Source organism: Protomyctophum bolini (genome assembly GCF_963924005.1).
Source record: "Protomyctophum bolini genome assembly, chromosome: 9".
Taxonomy (NCBI): domain Eukaryota; kingdom Metazoa; phylum Chordata; class Actinopteri; order Myctophiformes; family Myctophidae; genus Protomyctophum; species Protomyctophum bolini.
In genome coordinates this window covers 33,819,421-33,837,789 of record NC_137870.1, presented here as the reverse complement: position 1 = coordinate 33,837,789, position 18,369 = coordinate 33,819,421, and the positions used below count along the sequence as shown (strand labels likewise).

Sequence of the window (18,369 nt, the reverse complement as noted above, 5' to 3'; positions counted from 1 at the left end):
TAGTGCTCCGATAATAATATATAAATGTATTTGAGGGTAGATGACAGACACTGAGGTCACTGTCTTGTCAACTGAATGTGTATCAGCAGTAGCTGGCAGCATTGTTTACTGAATGAGATTAAGCAATAGTATTTGGACTACAAAATGTGAATGAACTGTGTGGGGGAATGGGTAATATGATAGACATAGCTGATTGCGCATCACTATTTCTGAGAAATTACAGGTAAGCAACCTTGCCAGGCAGACATGCTCCCAGCTGTACAGTTGAACAGACCAACAGATATACTGTAGTAGAGTGGCCTGTGTGTGTGTGTGTGTGTGTGTGTGTGTGTGTGTGTGTGTGTGTGTGTGTGTGTGTGTGTGTGTGTGTGTGTGTGTGTGTGTGTGTGTGTGTGTGTGTGTGTGTGTGTGTGTGTGTGTGTGTGTGTGTGTGTGTGTGCGTGCGTGCGTGCGTGCGTGCGCATGCGAGGGAGAGAAGAATAAGAAGATGAAAAGAGGAAGCAGAGTCACACACTCAACAACTTGAGAACAAAAAATTGTTTATTTATTTTATTTATTACAGAATGAGTAATGAGCATATGATATTTGACTTGGCGTTCGGCTCTGCTGGATTTTCTCCCTGCTCGGCACGATTAAGCACCAACATAAAACATTAAGAGCAGGGAGATAGATATACAATAAAACCCCCCCATGGGGAAAATAAATAGCTGAGCCCACCGGTGGTGCTGGGGTGGTGGTGGGAGAAAACATCACATACAACCAGGAACCATATGCAGAGGAAGGCAGGAAGAGCATGCAGTCTAGTGAACTTAAGTAGCTCACTAATTTGCACACACTTATACGCCCACATAGTAATGCAGCATGTTAACCCCTTGAGTATATTATGCGCCTTTGAGCATGGCATGAACCCCTTGAGTATGTCTGAATGAACTAACTCCGCCAGCTATGTCTCATATATTGTACTTTTGATTTCACTACATTTCTATGAAGGGACTCTTGAACCAAACTTACAAAAAGATGTTGTGAATTTACTGCTTAATCCATACCTGGCATCTAGAGTTTGGCCCTCAAACCTATGTTTCACCTCTGATCCGGCGACCAATTTGCATATATAGACAAATCAGAGGCACCCAGGGGACACATGAGCAAGTAGGTGTTGTTCACCATCAACCATCTAATAATACATGGTTATTACATGGTGTGTGTGAGATCTCCTGCTGTACCCTATACTGTATTTTCATAATGGTGATACTTTCTGGGTGGTACTGGTACTTGTGGTCTCTCCTCCTGTAATTGATGTTGGTAATAGCACAGTAAAGATGATAATAATCGAATGTGTGTAGTTCTTTATAGATCTAGCCTCTTAATTTTTATATCAAAGTGCACCAGATTGAGATTTTTTTTCTGGAGCCGGACCCCCCCTGGCGTGGCAGTGCTGATCTCACTATTTTCTGGGGGCTGGCCACAGTACGTCAAATCATTTTTTTGTCATACGCATACCTCTATATCCGCACACACACACACGCCCACACATGCACATTCAGGCTGTTCTCTGTGGTGACCTTCAGCACATGCAGGCTGGCATTCAATTACCGCCCTGTCAGTGGCCCATCCAGCCCAGTTGCTTCACGTCCTTGAGTTTCCCTCTCCCGGCCGGGTCTAGTCTATATTCCATTTCAGCCTCTACTGTACATTGTGTGTTCTATCCAGCATGATCTGGTTCTGCTCATGTCCTCATCTTGCACACACCCCTCAGGCATTTACAGTAGTTTGTCTTTTCTAAATAGGCTATCGTCGCCTTGGATAGCAATTGGATGATTTGAGGCATTTTGTTCCAAAAATGTATTTTGCTAAAATCCACCTGTTGGTTTGGTGGCGCTATAACAGGCCAATGTGAAAAGGGTGGGATATATTCCTCAGCCTAGTAGGAAAGTCTGTGAAAGATTTCAAGCTAATTGCACGCTGCGTTCATGATTTGGGGCTTTTTGTTCAAAACGGGCCAATGCTGCAAACTTTGAAAGCCAATGTTAGCCAATTAGGATGGAATATGAAATATCGGACAGATCCGTCTTGAACACATGACTATATACTGTATAGAGATACTGTGTAATGATTTGCGGGATTCTTGGACAGATTCTGGAGGAGTTACAGCAAAAAATGTGTTTTACAAAAGTCGGCCTCCTGGTGGCACAGGCCGTTCTGGAAAATTTGGGGCATCATTGGCATCCAGGGAGTGTGTGACTGTGTGTGCAAAATTTGCTGGTAACAGACGGACGGACAGTCGGACACACACGCACGAACGCACGCACGCACGCACGCACACACGCACGCACACACACACACACACACACACACACACACACACACACACACACACACACACACACACACACACACACACACACACACAGACGGACAGAGTGCAAAACATACTCTCTCCCCATGCCTTCGGCCTGGTGGAGACACAAGGTTTCTGCCCGACAGTGACTAAATGTGCATCAAGCAGTGGCTGCTCTTCTTTCAAGCAGCAACCAAATGTTAACATTTTACACCCTCAGAACCTCAGTTCCCAATTGATACATTTAATACAGGACTTTACTGGGTAGATGTAGAATACTGAGCTGGTGTTCAGGTGTTGTAAATACATCTCAGACCAAGAAACTGAAATGCTTTTGATTTAAAATTCTATATATGTTTTTTGAGCGGTGGCACACCGTCTCCTATATGCACATCTACGTATGTGTATCTGCCCGTATGTATGTCCGTACAGTCTCATGGAGTACAGTCTCCATGTATTGTTGAACTTCACACAAATTGCACGCCGTGTTTCTACAGTACCGGACTACCGGTATATATATAATGTAACAATTTCACAGCCTTTTTATCCTCAGGAATGATTCCTATCGCCTTGAGTTAAATGCAAGTAATTACTGCATATAATATACAGTACAGAATACTTTTCATGCGACTGCCATTATCTGTGCTGCCATTTGGAAAAAGCTCTCAGAAATGGGGACTCTATAGCAATTTTCAACACTTTATATTTGTTATTGGCCTAATGTTCCATTAGCAGCCATAAAACTGGTCAGGCTTCTGTGCTTTTCTGAAGGGATGCTAAAGTTGTGCTGGAAATGTTTACTCCAGTTATATGTCACTGGGCTACTGGGCCGCTACCATGGGCAGCCGGGGCCATGTTACAGCAAATTAGGCCAGCGATCTTTACTTAAAGAAACATGAATCAGGCCGATGTACTATAATGGCAACCATAGGTTGTTGGCAGGGGGAGGCGACAAGCCCTCAGGACCGCAGGTGCTTTTTAATTGAGGCAAGGTTGATGTATTGGCTTGGCTCATAAAGGCCACTACTGCGCATGCTATGGCCTGGTACCCTAGTGCGCCTGCTCTATGAACACTTACGTAAGTTGGTGCCAAACCCGGAGAGTGAGTGTACTTCCGGAGGAGCATGTGCTGGGTCAGGGTGAGAGACTTTCATTGAAATGTATGGCCGGGACTTGGGGTTCGGACTTTAAATATTTTATATATATATATATACCGGTATATATATATATATATAATTATATATAATTATATATATACTGCCAGATTTGACCCGGGGTGAGCGCTCTTGCATGTATTCCTTCTATTGACTAGGTGAGTCGCAAAAAAAGTATGGTGTGTCATCATAATTAATTTACTTACTGTATACCACGTAATGAAGAATTATCCCCCTTTCTGTTTGCTACATTAACTGTCTGTGATTTAGTCCATTTTGTTACCCAGTAAGAATTTGTGATCATCGCTGCAGTAAATCTCTGTGGATTTATGGTATGTCTGATTTATGCAGGGCTTACCCGACAGATTTCTGCGCGAGCTCGTTTGTCTCTCCTTCAGTTCCTTTCGGTCTGTGTCCACGTTGTATACAAGTTGTTTTACAAGCACAGTAGGTCATTACTGTACCTAGAATTGTCATTATCTCGTGCATTGATAACTTTTAACAATTTATTTCATGTTGAAAGGTTTCGGCCTAGGTAGAGGTAGATCAAGGAAGCCTGGACCATGATATGCACAGCTGGCATTTATGTGATGTTGAGACGGTAAATAATAAATATGTTCCTTCCAATGAGCACCGTAAACCCTAGTGGGTCACAGTGTCTCCATTAAGAAAATGAAAATGGCAAAAGCAGTGACCAGGAGTTTCTGCTGATTGCTCCCTCATGAGGAGGATCTCATAAAAGAATTATGGAGTTATTAGCCAAGCAGTATATTATCTGTAGTCTTTATATTACATTAGATCTGTCTAAGATGGCTCTCCATGCCAGAAACTTGAAGTCTTGAACTAGTGAACCGCTGCAACTTTAAAGCTGTGTTGTGTGATATTATTCGCAATTATCAGAAGGCCTGCCCTGAATTAATAATGCACTGTTATAAAGTTTAATTGAGACACAACCATGCCAACCAATATGTGCATCTGTTTTACCCCTTCTTTATAAAGCTTGTTGTCTAAATGCAGCTTGACTCTAAGCTTCTCTTAAGACTCTGGGCTCTACTGCCCAAGCTTCTGCCAGATTTGTTGAAACACAGTGGTCCTTCCCTTCGCATTTTAAAATGTGTCCTGTTACATATGCCTCCAGCACAAGATGAGTTGTAATACTGCATTTTGGCTATGATCTGTATACATGTTTAAACACTATAAACTACTGAAAACGGAACCAGCCTAAATAGCTAAGTCAGTCGTGCTTTAGCTGACTTAAATCTAATTTAGACTCCATTGCATGACAGTGTCACTTGCCAAAAGCATTTTTAGCGTGACAATCTGATATCTTCAGCTAGCAAGTAGCAACGCCATTGTGTGATGTAGTATAAATGTAGGTTTAGTGATAGACAGGGAGCCTGCAGGGTAGATACTGCAGGAAAGGGGTAGGAGCCTTATTTTTGAGGGGAGCTAGCCCCTCCTATGTCCAGCTTTGAGGGTTTGTGCACACACAAACATTGAATGCCATTGACAATGAATGGCCAGGTATGGTATGGTGTAAACAAACATTGAAGACGAAAGTGAGGACGCAAATTGTGATTGGCCGGATGAGATGATGTATGATGATAAGAGCGCTCCTCACTTTCGGGATGTATTTTTAAACATTGCACTTGCTAATTGATATGGTCAGCATATTGCCCACATTGAAATTTCAACTTCAATAAACGCACGCACGCATGCACAATTCATTTCAGCAGTATATTGTCAGCAGAATATTGTCCCCTAATATGGTGACTCTACTTATTCATACAATGTTACCATCTTACCTGTTTTTTGTTTTTTTGTTTTTTTAAGTAAAACCATAGATAGGTAGGCGTAAAGCTTAAAAAGAAAGAAAGAAAGAAAAAAGACAGAGCTCTAAAAATTATCTAAAAATTATGCACAAATATGTGCATCATTCTCCTGTAGGTGTGCAGAATGATTAGCTGTCTTAATTAGACTGGAGAAATTAACTCATGTATCGACTTTTTCTTCCTCACCACGACAGCCATTATGGTAAACACAGGTGTATGTTTTCCATTCCATTTATTATACTAGTATTACCTTTCCAGTTTCCAGTGAGCCAAATAGCAGCACCCTGTTTGACCTGAATGGAACAGAACCTTAACCCAACCATGCCGGACTGGCCGGGTGGGGATTATGTTCTCTCCTGTGAGTCTGTCTGTGAGCAGCTAAAACTGTAGGGAAACGTTTTCATCTGTGGCGATATAACGATTGAATGGCAGCTCGGACAAAAAATAAATTAATAAATTGTAGTCGCGTGATCAAGATGTATGAGTCAGATGTTTCCATCTGCTGTTAGCAGAATCTGTCTTGAGAGATTAGTTAGGAGTTCCTCATAGACCGGCTGCTTCTTCATGATTAGTTCTGATTCTGGGGACATAACCTGAGAGGTCTGGATGGTTCATGAGTTCTACAAGGAGATCTACAAGTGCACACTGTGTCACTGTGCAACTCTTGAGCTTGTAGATTGGCAATTTTCAAATAGCCAAAGTACTGTAAAGGCCTAAGTGGTTCATGACTATGGAGAAAATCCTACAAAATCTAAAAATGGTTTGAGTATATATGTTACATGGCCGAAGCTATAAGTGGACAATGACATATATTTACGGCAGAATGTATGTTGCTCAAAGCCAGGTTAGAGATGCCAGCACGGCTGTAGTAATTCACGTTTCTCCTTATTCTCTTTATTGGAATAACTCAAAATATGTTATTTTTGTTACACAGCAGGCACAATACAATGTGCAGTTGTAAAACAAACCCACAGTGCCAGACAAACCCACAGTGCCACTTCTGCTTACCAAATGTAGTCACTTCCACGCTCAGCTCCAAGTCGGCGGAGCTGAAGTATCCCCATATATTGGGGATTTTTTCCAAATTCAATTCAGGTCAAGTTTTTAGGTTGCACGTGCACATGCTAGTTGATATTCAACCACATGAATGCGTTTTGATTCTAGATGGAGAGCTGTGTAATCTAAAAGAAAATGTAGGTCAAGTGGGCAATGTGGGCAGCTCTTTGTAGTTTCATGCTGGCTCATAAAGGCCTAAATCTTCAGGGGTGTTCAATGGTCATGTGGTTCAGTGACTCATGCACGTGTATTTCTTTGGTTTGGTCTTGGTTAGTAGAACTAAGCCATGGCTGATATAGACACCAGGTTGAAAGTGGTTAAACTTCCCCCTCATGCCATGTTCCTCTCTTTTCCACTTTCTACCCTGGTTGCCCCCTGGTAGTGCTGGTGCCCCCAGGGGCGGTGAGCTCCACTTTGAAAACCTCTGGCCTAGGGGGACAGCCTGAGCCTATGCGATCTACAACTCCTGGTGCCTATTGAAGTAGTCCTTACCGTGAAAATGTACCCCTATAATGCAAATGACGCCGTTAATGAAAGAGTTAAGTTATGCAGCCGGTGTTTCTCTTGAGCGACGCGTCAGCACGTCTCTTGATCCCTGAAGTGATTTCCCCCCTGGGCGAAGCCGGGTAGCCATGCTTGCGGTGACGGAGGAGATGGAGCCGGCTCAATGAGAGCGGGGGAGGCAGCTGGAGAAAATCCATTCCCAGAGTGAGCATTCTGCTGAGGCAGGTATGCCGACCTTTCAGTCATCAGATAGGTCAACGCTCGGCAGTGTGCCTGGACATCCATGGCCAAACGCCAGCCCTGGTAGCACTCATAGTAAAGCTCATCTGAGCGGGAGCCAGCTATGATCAATGGAACCCCTTGGCAGCTCATTTACAGTACAGTATGGTACAGCCACAGAGCATTCACCAACAGATGCCGGTGACAGACGACGACAGGAGAGACCATTTTGTTGAAGGATGAGGGAAGAGCATAAAGGGGAGAGTTTATCCGCAATACAGGCTACAAGTTGGTCATTCTGTAATTGCAAACACATCACCTCTTAGTTCATGAGTGTTCAATGTGTCTTTAGCTAAATGGGCTTTTGGTTCGTTGTGCAGTAGCTTTATTGATGCCCCTCAATCTTCGCCCAGTTATCGTCTTTAAATTGTGCACTTGGCTGCAATGCGATTTTTCTGTATTGAGTGCAAACAGAATATGCGTCCATCTTGTCCTCTTACACATCCTTTTGTATTGTATCCTGGATAGGTGTTTCCTAGTAAAGAGATTTTACGGAATTCAAATGTTTGCTTAATGCTTAATGTTTTATGTAAAGCACATGGGACTAGTTGTTGAAATGTGCCAAATAAACTTCCCTTACAGGTTTTCAGAGGCTGTTCAATGCTCAAGGACTTTGCCATGACGAATCCACTCCTTGTTTCTCCTCTCAAGGTGCCCACGGAGTGAGAGAGGAGCCCCGGTTTGTGACAGCTCGCTCCGGAGAGACCGTGATCCTGGGGTGTGACGTGTCCCCTCCCCTGGACGGCCAGCAGCCCCCTTACGTGGTGGAGTGGTTCAAGTTTGGAGTGCCTATCCCGTTCTTCATCAACTTCCGCTTCTACCCTCCTCATGTGGACCCAGAGTACACTGGTAAGTTGTAACAGCCATTCATCCAAAGGTACGACAGTTGAATAAGGCAGCCTGGGAAATGAACCCCAACATCCCTATCCTATTAGACAATTACGGACAACGGGTGATTTGCCCTCAAAGTATGAACCATTTTGGCATTTTCTTGACTTGCAGTTGACTTGCAGTTGGCATCCAGAGCCATTAAAGGACTACTGTAGACTTATCTAAGGCAAGCTACAGGTAATTCTATAGAATATATAGAAATACCCCACTGTCAAATTGTACTGCCACTGTGTACTGTACATACTGTACATTTTCTGCTACACTCCTACACACTCAGTGTCACTCACAGTGACAAAACAAATACCGGTACATACATTGCAGCACAGGACACATGTGGAGAAAATGAATGAAATTGTGCCTCCCCACAGAGTCGTGGTTCTCAACTGCAAATGGGTGCCTAATGTTGATGCCCTATGGCAGCTGAATGGCGAAACACACTTATTTTTGAGGGGCACCAGCCCCTCCTATGCCCAGCTGTGTGCGTGTGTGTGATTGGCTGGGGGCTTAAAAAGTGAAGATAAAAAGTGAGGACAAAAGCGATTAGCCGGAATGTGATGACATATGATGTTGTATGATGATAAGACTCGAGCGCCCCTCACTTCACACAACTGTGATCTTTTTCCTAATGACATTTACTTTACATTAACAATTATTGGAGGGAGACAATAGACTGCCAATGTTACCACATTATATATTAAAGCCATAATTCTAGTATATATATAAAAAAATACGAAATTGTTCATTGCCACATAATTGTCCCCAAAGATTGAGCACCATTGCCGTAAGGCACTATTTATACACTAGGCACTTACCACTGGATAAGAGAATCGTTTTCTTCTGACATTTCTGCAATTTCTTTGATAAGCTGCCAAAAAGCTGTTGGATTCATTCCTGCTCACACTCCAAAAGCCTGTTGTGATGCGGCCTGGGAATATACTGTAAAGTAAAATTATGGCATTGTAATACGGATGTCACTATAAGTACAGCACAACTTTGCATCAGCTGTGGACCAATGCAGGTGAAAATGCTTTTTACTAGCTTTCATATTGTGAATGGCAATTACAGATTAAATAAAGCGTGAATTGATCATATTGACTAACATATCCCTATAGGCCTATTAGGCAGGGGCATCAGAGTATAAATATGGCTTACATTATCGACACAAGCTCAATAGAACACTGCTTTTGTCACATACTGTATTATGTAGCCTACTGTAGATAGTTTTAGATACTGTATGTTCAACTTTTTGACGAAGATCATGAGACCCACTATTGAGGAATATTCCCAGTCTCATCGGACAGATTAAAGTGTAATCTGGGGATAGAATGCCAGTGATGTGACAGCGTGATAATGGCTGACACTGGGCTGTAGTTTATGAGACACTCTATGAGCGGCGTAATGGGCCCATGTAGTCTCAGAGTTCATCCGGGCTGTTCCCATGAATTCTCCAGACATGCAAAAGTGTAGCTTTTCGGCGAAAATCGCCGTTTTTATCCCAAATATAGGACCTGTGTGATTCATGCAAATCCGTTAAAAAAATGTTTGGGGGGGGTGAGGGGGTCTGTGGAGCCCGTGCTCGCTGCCCGGAGAATTATCTGACAGACTACTCTCGTGAGTCACTAATGATTCTGAGCGATATTTCTGCTTGCATCTGGGCGGCATGATGTGCGCAGCCGCTGGTCGCTCCGCGGAAAAAAAAACCTGTTTGTGTGGACTCGGCATGAATTTTGACACACTGTCTGTGACTCGCCAGTCGATCCATTAGTTTAGCTGCTACAGTTAGCATTAGCAACGTTAGCACTTTGCGTTATACTGTCTGTGGAGTTTCTCTCGCTGTGTGTGTGTGTGTGTGTGTCTGTCTGTGTGCTCGTGTGTGTGCATGCATGCGTATGAGTAAATAAATAAAGCACGCGTGTGTGTGTGTGTGTGTGTGTGTGTGTGTGTGTGTGTGTGTGCGTGCGTGCGTGCGTGCCAGCCAGGGCTTATACTAAATGGATATATTAAAAACGAAAACATGCAGCTCAACTGTTGAATAAGGAGAGGATGTTACTCTACATGTCTTAAATTGACTAAGGCTAAAATAATGAAGTAAACTGACCCTGTTGACTAAACCATCCCAAAACATTTTATTTGTATTATAATTCATTATTTTGCCAGTGAATATAATTTTCTATTTTACATGATGTGAAGAGTGTAACTGTAAGGGATTTTGAGATGGGAGTGTGAGTGCTGGACCAGTTTCTTTCTTTAAATCACACCTGTGTGAAGTGACCCTTATCATCATACATCATCCATTCATTGTCATTTTTGTGACAATGAATGTGTAGGATTGTGTAGGACAAAAATAGCCGATATATGACAATTCATTCATTGTCAATGGCATTTAGGACACAAATCTACTGAATATAGGAGGGGCTAGTGCTCCTCGAGGGGCTAGTGCTCCTGTTGGAGTAAATTAATTGTTCTATGACTATCAGGACATGAATGTTAACATCTTGCTCAATACTGACTAGATTTGTACTGATTTAGTAAATAATCATCTGTCATTTTTGAGTGGTGCAGCCACTCAACCACACTATAGACAGCTACAGTATGTGTCCCTGTGTCTGTCCCTGGCTGGGTCCCTGTGTCCCTGGCGGTGTCCCTGTGTCCCTGTGTCACTGGGTCTGTTCCTGGCTGTGTGCCTGTGTCACTAGGTCTGTCCCTGGCTGTCCCTGTGTCACTAGGTCTGTCCCTGGCTGTCCCTGTGTCACTGGGTCTGTCCCTGGCTGTCCCTGGCTGTGTCCCTGGCTGTGTCCCTGTGTCACTGGGTCTGTCCCTGGCTGTGTCCCTGGCTGTGTCCCTGTGTCACTGGGTCTGTCCCTGGCTGTCCCTGTGTCACTGGGTCTGTCCCTCGCTGTCCCTGTGTCACTGGGTCTGTCCCTGGCTGTGTCCCTGTGTCACTGGGTCTGTCCCTGGCTGTCCCCCCTGGCTGTGTCCCTGTGTCACTGGGTCTGTCCCTGGCTGTCCCTGTGTCACTGGGTCTGTCCCTGGCTGTGTCCCTGAGTCACTGGGTCTGTCCCTGGCTGTCCCTGGCTGTGTCCCTGGCTGTGTCCCTGTGTCACTGGGTCTGTCCCTGGCTGTCCCTGTGTCACTGGGTCTGTCCCTGGCTGTCCCTGTGTCACTGGGTCTGTCCCTGGATGTGTCCCTGGCTGTGTCACTGGGTCTGTCCCTGGCTGTCCCTGTGTCACTGGGTCTGTCCCTGGCTGTCCCTGTGTCACTGGGTCTGTCCCTGGATGTGTCCCTGGCTGTGTCCCTGTGTCACTGGGTCTGTCCCTGGCTGTCCCTGTGTCACTGGGTCTGTCCCTGGCTGCCCCTGTGTCACTGGGTCTGTCCCTGGCTGTGTCCCTGGGTCCCTGGCTGTGTCCGAGCACGAAACATAGCGTTATAGCATTTGTTCACCACCAAGTGTCACTGTTGCACAGCCTAACACACAGACACACAGGCCGGGAGGAGGGCTAGTACAGTACAGTGTAGTATATACTGTCCCCCATGACACCCCCCCCCCCCCCCCCAAAGTGGGTTTAGTACCGATAAACGCTTAAAAGATTTGCGCCGCGGTTTTGCCCGCGGCACAGCGTTGGCCCCGCACACTGTCACCTTTTTCACCTTGGGCCTGTTTGCATGCCTGATTCTCATCTCCTGCATGATAAATAATTCATTCCAGTGAATAGAGTGAATGTACTATCATTCCCTTACACAGCTGCTGACATAAAGGGAATAGATGGACTGTAGTTTTTCTAAATATATTCATGGTTGGAGAGACCTGCAGATTGTGTTTTACACTATACATTGTGATTCTGCCATTCAATGATTGTTACGACCCCCCCCCCCACACACCCCACCACAAAGTTAGCTTTTTATGACCCATTCACATTGCAGATCTGCTTTTTTTTAATAGCCAAAATATTAAGTAGTTAATTGATGTATTGTATAGGGCGTCGCAGTCCCGCCCCCTTTCATGACGGCGAGTGGCCCCGAAGAGAATTTCCATTTAATTTTTCCCTGATTTTTCTAATAGAAATAGAAAGTATTTATTTAAAGACATGTTAGCCTCGGTATCAGGCTTTCATTTTTGTTGGTGCAAAAATTTAAAGCCTGGAGGAACGCATTGGCCGCTCTGGTCTTAAAGTGGGAGTCAACCCTTCCGGGTGGGCGTCGCTCCAAATTATGTGACGTAGTGCTGCACTAGGGGGGAGAGGAGGGGCCGGGGGTGACGGACAGATCGATGAGATCCAATCAGGGTGTGCGCAAATCTCAGCCGCGACCCGCCCCTCTAGACCGGAAACCTAACACGTTAGCTCAGGCTAAAGACATGTAAGCCTCGGACAAAGCCTGACAAATCATGACATGGGCCGAACGTAATTAGAAAGAAGAAAAACAACAAAGAAAAGTGTTGTACCCTGCCCTTTTTTTCTTCTTTCTAATTATTTGTTCGGCCCAAAAAATTGTGCTTATTGTCATGAGTTGTCACCTTCCTAGTTGGCATTGTCCGAGGCTTACAGGTCTTTAAATAAACATCTATGGGAAAAAAAAAAAGGGAATTGGAAATTCTCTTCCAGGCCACTCGTCGGGGGCGGGACTGCAACGCTCTATGAATATAATAAATAGAGTAAATAAATGGTAAATGGTGCATTTGCATAGTGCTTGCTTTTATCCAAAGGACATTCACCCATTCCTACACCGATGGCGAAGGAAACCATGCAAGGCTCCACCTGCACATGGGGAGCAATTAGGGGTTCAGAGTCTTGCTCAAGGACACTTCGGCACTAACTCTGGGGAGCCCTGGACTGAACTGGGAGCCTCCTGCATCGAGAGTGGGAGCCCGTGGCAGGCGTGGCACCCGCGGGACCCAACGCAAATGTTGCGGGCGCGGGCGGTATTTAAATACATGCGGGTGGGAACAGGCGTTTAAGATAAAACCAGCTGGCCCGTAAAATCCTGCGTCCTCCCGCAATTATACAGAGCTTATACACAAGCTATGAATATGTCAGAGGAGAACGTAATTCCCCTTCTTTGCTGGACAACGCACTGTACTTGGAGTTTCACTCTCTGTAATACAGTCCAAGAGACATCTTCAGACAAGCTCCCAAAGCGCGTGCATGAGTGCACCGTTGGCATGGAATGGGAGTGGCGGACAGGTGGTCACTGCGGGCGGTCAAATAATTAACTCATTGCGGGAGCGGGCCGGAGTGGTCAGAAATCCAACTGGAGCGGGCAGGAATGGGATTAAGCATAAGCGCGCAGGGTTAGGGTTCATGAATCCAAGTAATAGTCCATGATGTACTGTATGCGGAAGTGCATTTTAGATCACGCTATATGGTCTATTTGTGGTGGTGATGCGTCACATACTGTACTTGGCCTATCCTATAAGATATGAACCGTGGTTCATAGATCAACATGCCAGAGCGCTTAAATGGCTATGGCCATTGACAATGCATTGGGTGCTTGAAGTTATATATTTTGAAAACTGCTAATTATTTCAAAGTAATAATCTCAAGTGTGCATGTCCCCAGTAAAGTGGATTTTTTAAACTGTGAATTGAGGTTCTCGGTGAATGTATGAAGGAATATGGAGGGTCCAAAGTTTTATAGGATAAATATTAAAAAAACGACAAAACATTTCAAAGTAAAAAAGTCAGGCCTGTGTGTCCACAGTAAGGTAATGTTTTTAAAGTGTGAATGGAGTCTCCTGGTGAAAGTTAAATATTTCTGAAACTACAAAACATTTCAAATACTATATAGAGATTCCGCACGATTCCACGGTAAGCTGAGTTTGAACGGAGTTTCTAAGTGAAAGCGAAAGCTAGTTAGGTGCCAAAGTTTTCTTCTTAAGAGAACTATATTGGTGTCGGTGCTGTTGCTGTATAGCCGACGAACCATAATTATAGACTAGCCATATAATATCAAACACGGGATTAACACTACAATTTCTCTAAAAGAACATTTCTCTGGGACTTATTCAAATGACCCCCAGTGAGTCAAGGGACTCACTGGAGTGATTCTTTGCATGCCCAAAATATGCCAGTTTCCCCCATCTCTTGACATTATACAGAATCACATGACGCTCCCATAAATGCTCATACGGTATACAGTACTTCCTCAGCAAAAAAAATTGCGTCTGGAAATTCGGGCCTATAGACGTCTAAGAACAAAAATGAACTACAAATGTATGTATTTGTATCAAATTCATGGCTAGATGATGGAAATATGTCAGCATTCAGCATTCTTACCCAAGTAAAGAAGTAATAAGGAATTCAAATGTGGCTTTAGAGGTTTTAGTGTTAAATAAGTTGTTTCCAACAAAGATTGTGTGTGAAATTTCCACTAACATTAGACTCATAAGTCAGTCTCTAAATTCTTTGTGATAAAACACACAATATGCGTATGCTACAAACCAAAAGGGTTTGTAGCTCTTTAAATATTTACTGCTCTTATTTTACTGTGGTCTAAATGAGAGCATACAGATGATTGGTGGCTTCATGTTTTATTTTGACATTATGTTGTCTTCTATCAACTTCCCTTTGACAGTTAAAATACTCCAATCCAGTGAAGTCTGTGATTTGAAGAATGTGTTAACTCTTCTGTTTTGACTATAGGGACCATCATGTTTTCCCCGGGGGACAGTCCGGATGTGGACACAGCACTGTTAACACTGTTTACAGCTGCACCTCTCTCGCTCCTTGACAAACAGGATCTGAGGTCGATCGCGACTCTTCATGCCCCCGCCTACCCCGCTCAGCACTTCAACTCCCAGGCAAAAATAGACACGACTTTTCGAAGACAAGCTACCTTTTTACTGCAAGACTGCAGTCCCAACTCGTCTCTCATCCTCTTTGCTTTATTGATTTTCTGCTAACAAAAAAAACGTTTCCCCAAGTATGGCAGCATTCCCAGGGTGAGGGTATCTATCTATTGCATCTATATACAGTTCTGGGAGAGCAATTCAGCCCACCTTCAACATCAATATATTTGCCTGACACTCAGACAGAAGTAACAGGCAATAGTACTTACAGGAAATCTTCACTTCAAAGTTTGAAAAAAAAAGCTCCATCTCAAAACACTTGTCAAGCATAGCAGAAGCAAACTCTTCCGTCTGTGGGGCTGTCAGGGCCAACCATGTGAGTAGGAGCAGCGGGTTGGAAACTTTGAGACAGACAGCTTAGCCATTGAGGATCTCACCATGCCTGATTTCCTCAGCTTTCCTCTTGCTTTGTGAATTCTGCTTTTCAGAAGTCCAATTTATCCTGATCAGCCTCAAAGGAGAAAAAAGGACATCAGCAGCAGGCCGCAGGGACATATCTTTGGCTTACAACCTATGGGGACGATTATTCAGCGGCCCAGTCCTTCACTCTGTGCGAAGCTCGCACACGCACGACATTTCCGCAGTCAAATTCAATTCACCATGAACTTGATGAATTTGTTATCAATCAATCATCTGTTTTAGTTATTATTATTTTTTTTTTTAAACCTGAACATATTGCTTCATTACCAACACCAGTTGTGGAACGTAACTAAATACATTTACTCAAGTCTACCACTAGTTATAGTAAGTAACATTTTTTTTTTTTTTTTACTTTTCTTGAGTATTTCAAGATTATTTAAGACTTTATACTGCACCTAATCACCTTAAATAAAGGGAAATACCACTCATTTTCAACATTTTACTATGTCATTAATATACGTACCTTAGAGTTGATTAGATTAGATGTCTTTATTATCCACAAGGGAAAATTGTTTTGCTCAGGTCAATGCATACATACAGGACAATAAAACAATAAAACACCCATCAGCAAAGTACTAGTAAAATTATTCTATCATTTTTAATGCTATTTAAAAGTCTCTCTCCACACCATGAAACACTCATAATGTGCGTGCGTGCGTGATGAAATTGCTATTTATTTATTCAACATGAATTGTAACGTCTTGCATTCTTCTTATTTATTGGTCCCCCTCATATGATGTCTGTACTTTTGTATCGTGTTCTACTGTCTGATTATGTGATGTGAATATGTGTCTTTTTGTACATGTTTTTAGTGCACTGAAACAAATTCCAATCAACTCTGTTGACATGGCATTAAAAATTGAATCTTGTGCACGCCGGGGGCACTGGCAAGCAGGTCCAGTTGAGGTGTTGGGGGTTTGTGTTTGTTAAGGAGCCTAATGGCAGAGGGGATGAAACTGGCACTGCCCTTTGCCTTCTTGAATCTCGATGCAGTGTATCTCCTACCCGAGGGCAGGACCTTGAAGCAGGTGCTGAGGTTATGAGTTGGGTCTCTCGTGATCTTTGCTGCTTTCTTCACTGTCCTCTGGTCGTAGAGATGCTGAAGGGCAGAGCACTGCCCTGAATAATCACTGAATACCCAAGGAATGCCAGTAGCCGAGAGGAGGAGCGCTTAGTTCGACCACATAATCACAATCTCCCCAATTGGCATTGTGTCTTCAGAGCAGTGTTTTTGTTTGTCTTGTCTCCAGGTAGAGCCTCCCTGCATGGGAAGGCGTCTCTGCAGATTGACCCGGTGCGCTCTGAGGACCAGGGCTGGTATGAGTGCAGGGTCCTGATGTTGGAGCAGCAGTACGACACCTTCCATAACGGCAGCTGGGTGCACCTCACAGTCAACGGTGAGTCCTCCACCCTGACCCGCAACTACTACTACTACTACTGTACTACTACTACTAATGTACCGGTACTGTAAGTACCGGTACATTTTTCAAAAATAGCAGACCTACAAGCTCGTAGTGGCGCGCTATGAGCTTGTAGATCTGCTATTTTTCAATAGCTAAAGCATAACATAATGCTAACACTAAAAGGGGTTCCCGCCCAAAATGGGTTAAAGGTACAGTACAATTTTGAGGTACCTTTACTTAACTGGAGTATTTCCAGTTATTGTACTTTTTACTCCACTACAACGTTTAGAAAACGTTAGTTACTAGTTGCTTTATAGATTTGGATTATTATTACAAAACATACATTAACCACTTCATGCCTATATACATTTCAGCCATTTGAAAATAATCTGCTCTTATCAGATATTATACATAAACTTGTGAAATTGGACTCTGAGTACTTTCTACTTTTGGTACTTTAAGCATATTTTGATGCTAATACTTTTGTACTTTTACTCAAGTCTTTGAGTTCCAAACTTTTACTTGTAACAGAGTATTTCTATATTGCAGTATTGACACATTTACTTAAAGGAGCATTTCGGACTAGAAGGCTTTTTTGTAGTTGTTACGTCCCCACCAAAGAGGTCTAGATGTTATTTTGTGCAAAAACGCATTATTGGCTATTTCCCCTACCTTAAGCCCTCAATGGGGCGTTGGGTGTTAGTGCTAATTCACTTATTTCCATTGAAATATGTAGTAAATTGTGCCGCTTGGGATACTATTTACATTATGAAGAGAGGATATATAAAAAAGATTTTCGAGCGATGGAAATAAGCCTGAAATTCTCCTTTAAGTAAAAGACAACTGAAAAAACTGCGTTCCATGCATTGTCTATGGTGAGGAGCAAGAAGAGACCTCGCTGTGGCAGGAGGTGTAGCCAGGAAAAAGTTGAGGATAGTTCAGCTTTTTGCTGAGATTTGCGTTGAGACAAGGCAGAGGTGACGTGGATGTTTGTGCCGTTTTGTCCACACCCATTTAGCTGAATAAACGCTCAGAGGAACAGCGCTATCGATGTCGGTGTGAATTCGGCATTAATTAACTGTGTTGAAGAGTTTTGTCAGATGTCTATGACATCACACTAGACCCTCTGTCTGTGGGGAGAAACAACCATTACATAAAAAGAGAATGTGTGACTGTGGTATTGACTCTCTGTCCCAGCTGGACCGTAACTGGCCTTTTGTCTATTGGAAATGGTTTATGGTGTTCTTGTCTTCAAGCGATTACCAGGAGAAAGATGCAATGAGTAGCCATTAGGATTTGTTTAAGATCATTCTTATAACTCCTTTATCAAATGCCAGCTGGGAAAAAAGAAAAAGAAAGACAGAAAGAAAGGGAGATGAGAAAATAATTGATTGTAGCCTGTTTAAAGCATTTCCATCAGGGATCGTCTGTGATAGTCTGAGAGCTATCAAACTGATGATCAGGCAAAAAACACGCACCTTTGCATTTCCCGTTGAGATTCCTACACGGAAAAAATCATCTTTAATCTCTGTAAAAATTGATGTGAAGTTGTGTGTCTCATCTATTCTGGGGCACCGACGCACTAAGCACTATGGGTTACAATGACGCCTCTGTATTTGATTTCCTCTGGCTCCTGAATCTGTTTTCGT

General features: G+C 43.5%; 1 protein-coding gene across 1 annotated transcript in view; it reads left to right on the top strand.

The window, feature by feature from the left end:
- Nucleotides 1-18,369, top strand: part of igsf9ba (immunoglobulin superfamily, member 9Ba) — a 60,831-nt gene that overhangs the window by 7,262 nt on the left and 35,200 nt on the right. Inside the window, exons 2-3 of the mRNA XM_080772544.1 lie at nt 7,815-8,012; nt 16,568-16,714. Coding sequence (XP_080628670.1) covers nt 7,815-8,012; nt 16,568-16,714 — 345 coding nt within the window. The remainder of the gene's footprint in view (nt 1-7,814; nt 8,013-16,567; nt 16,715-18,369) is intronic.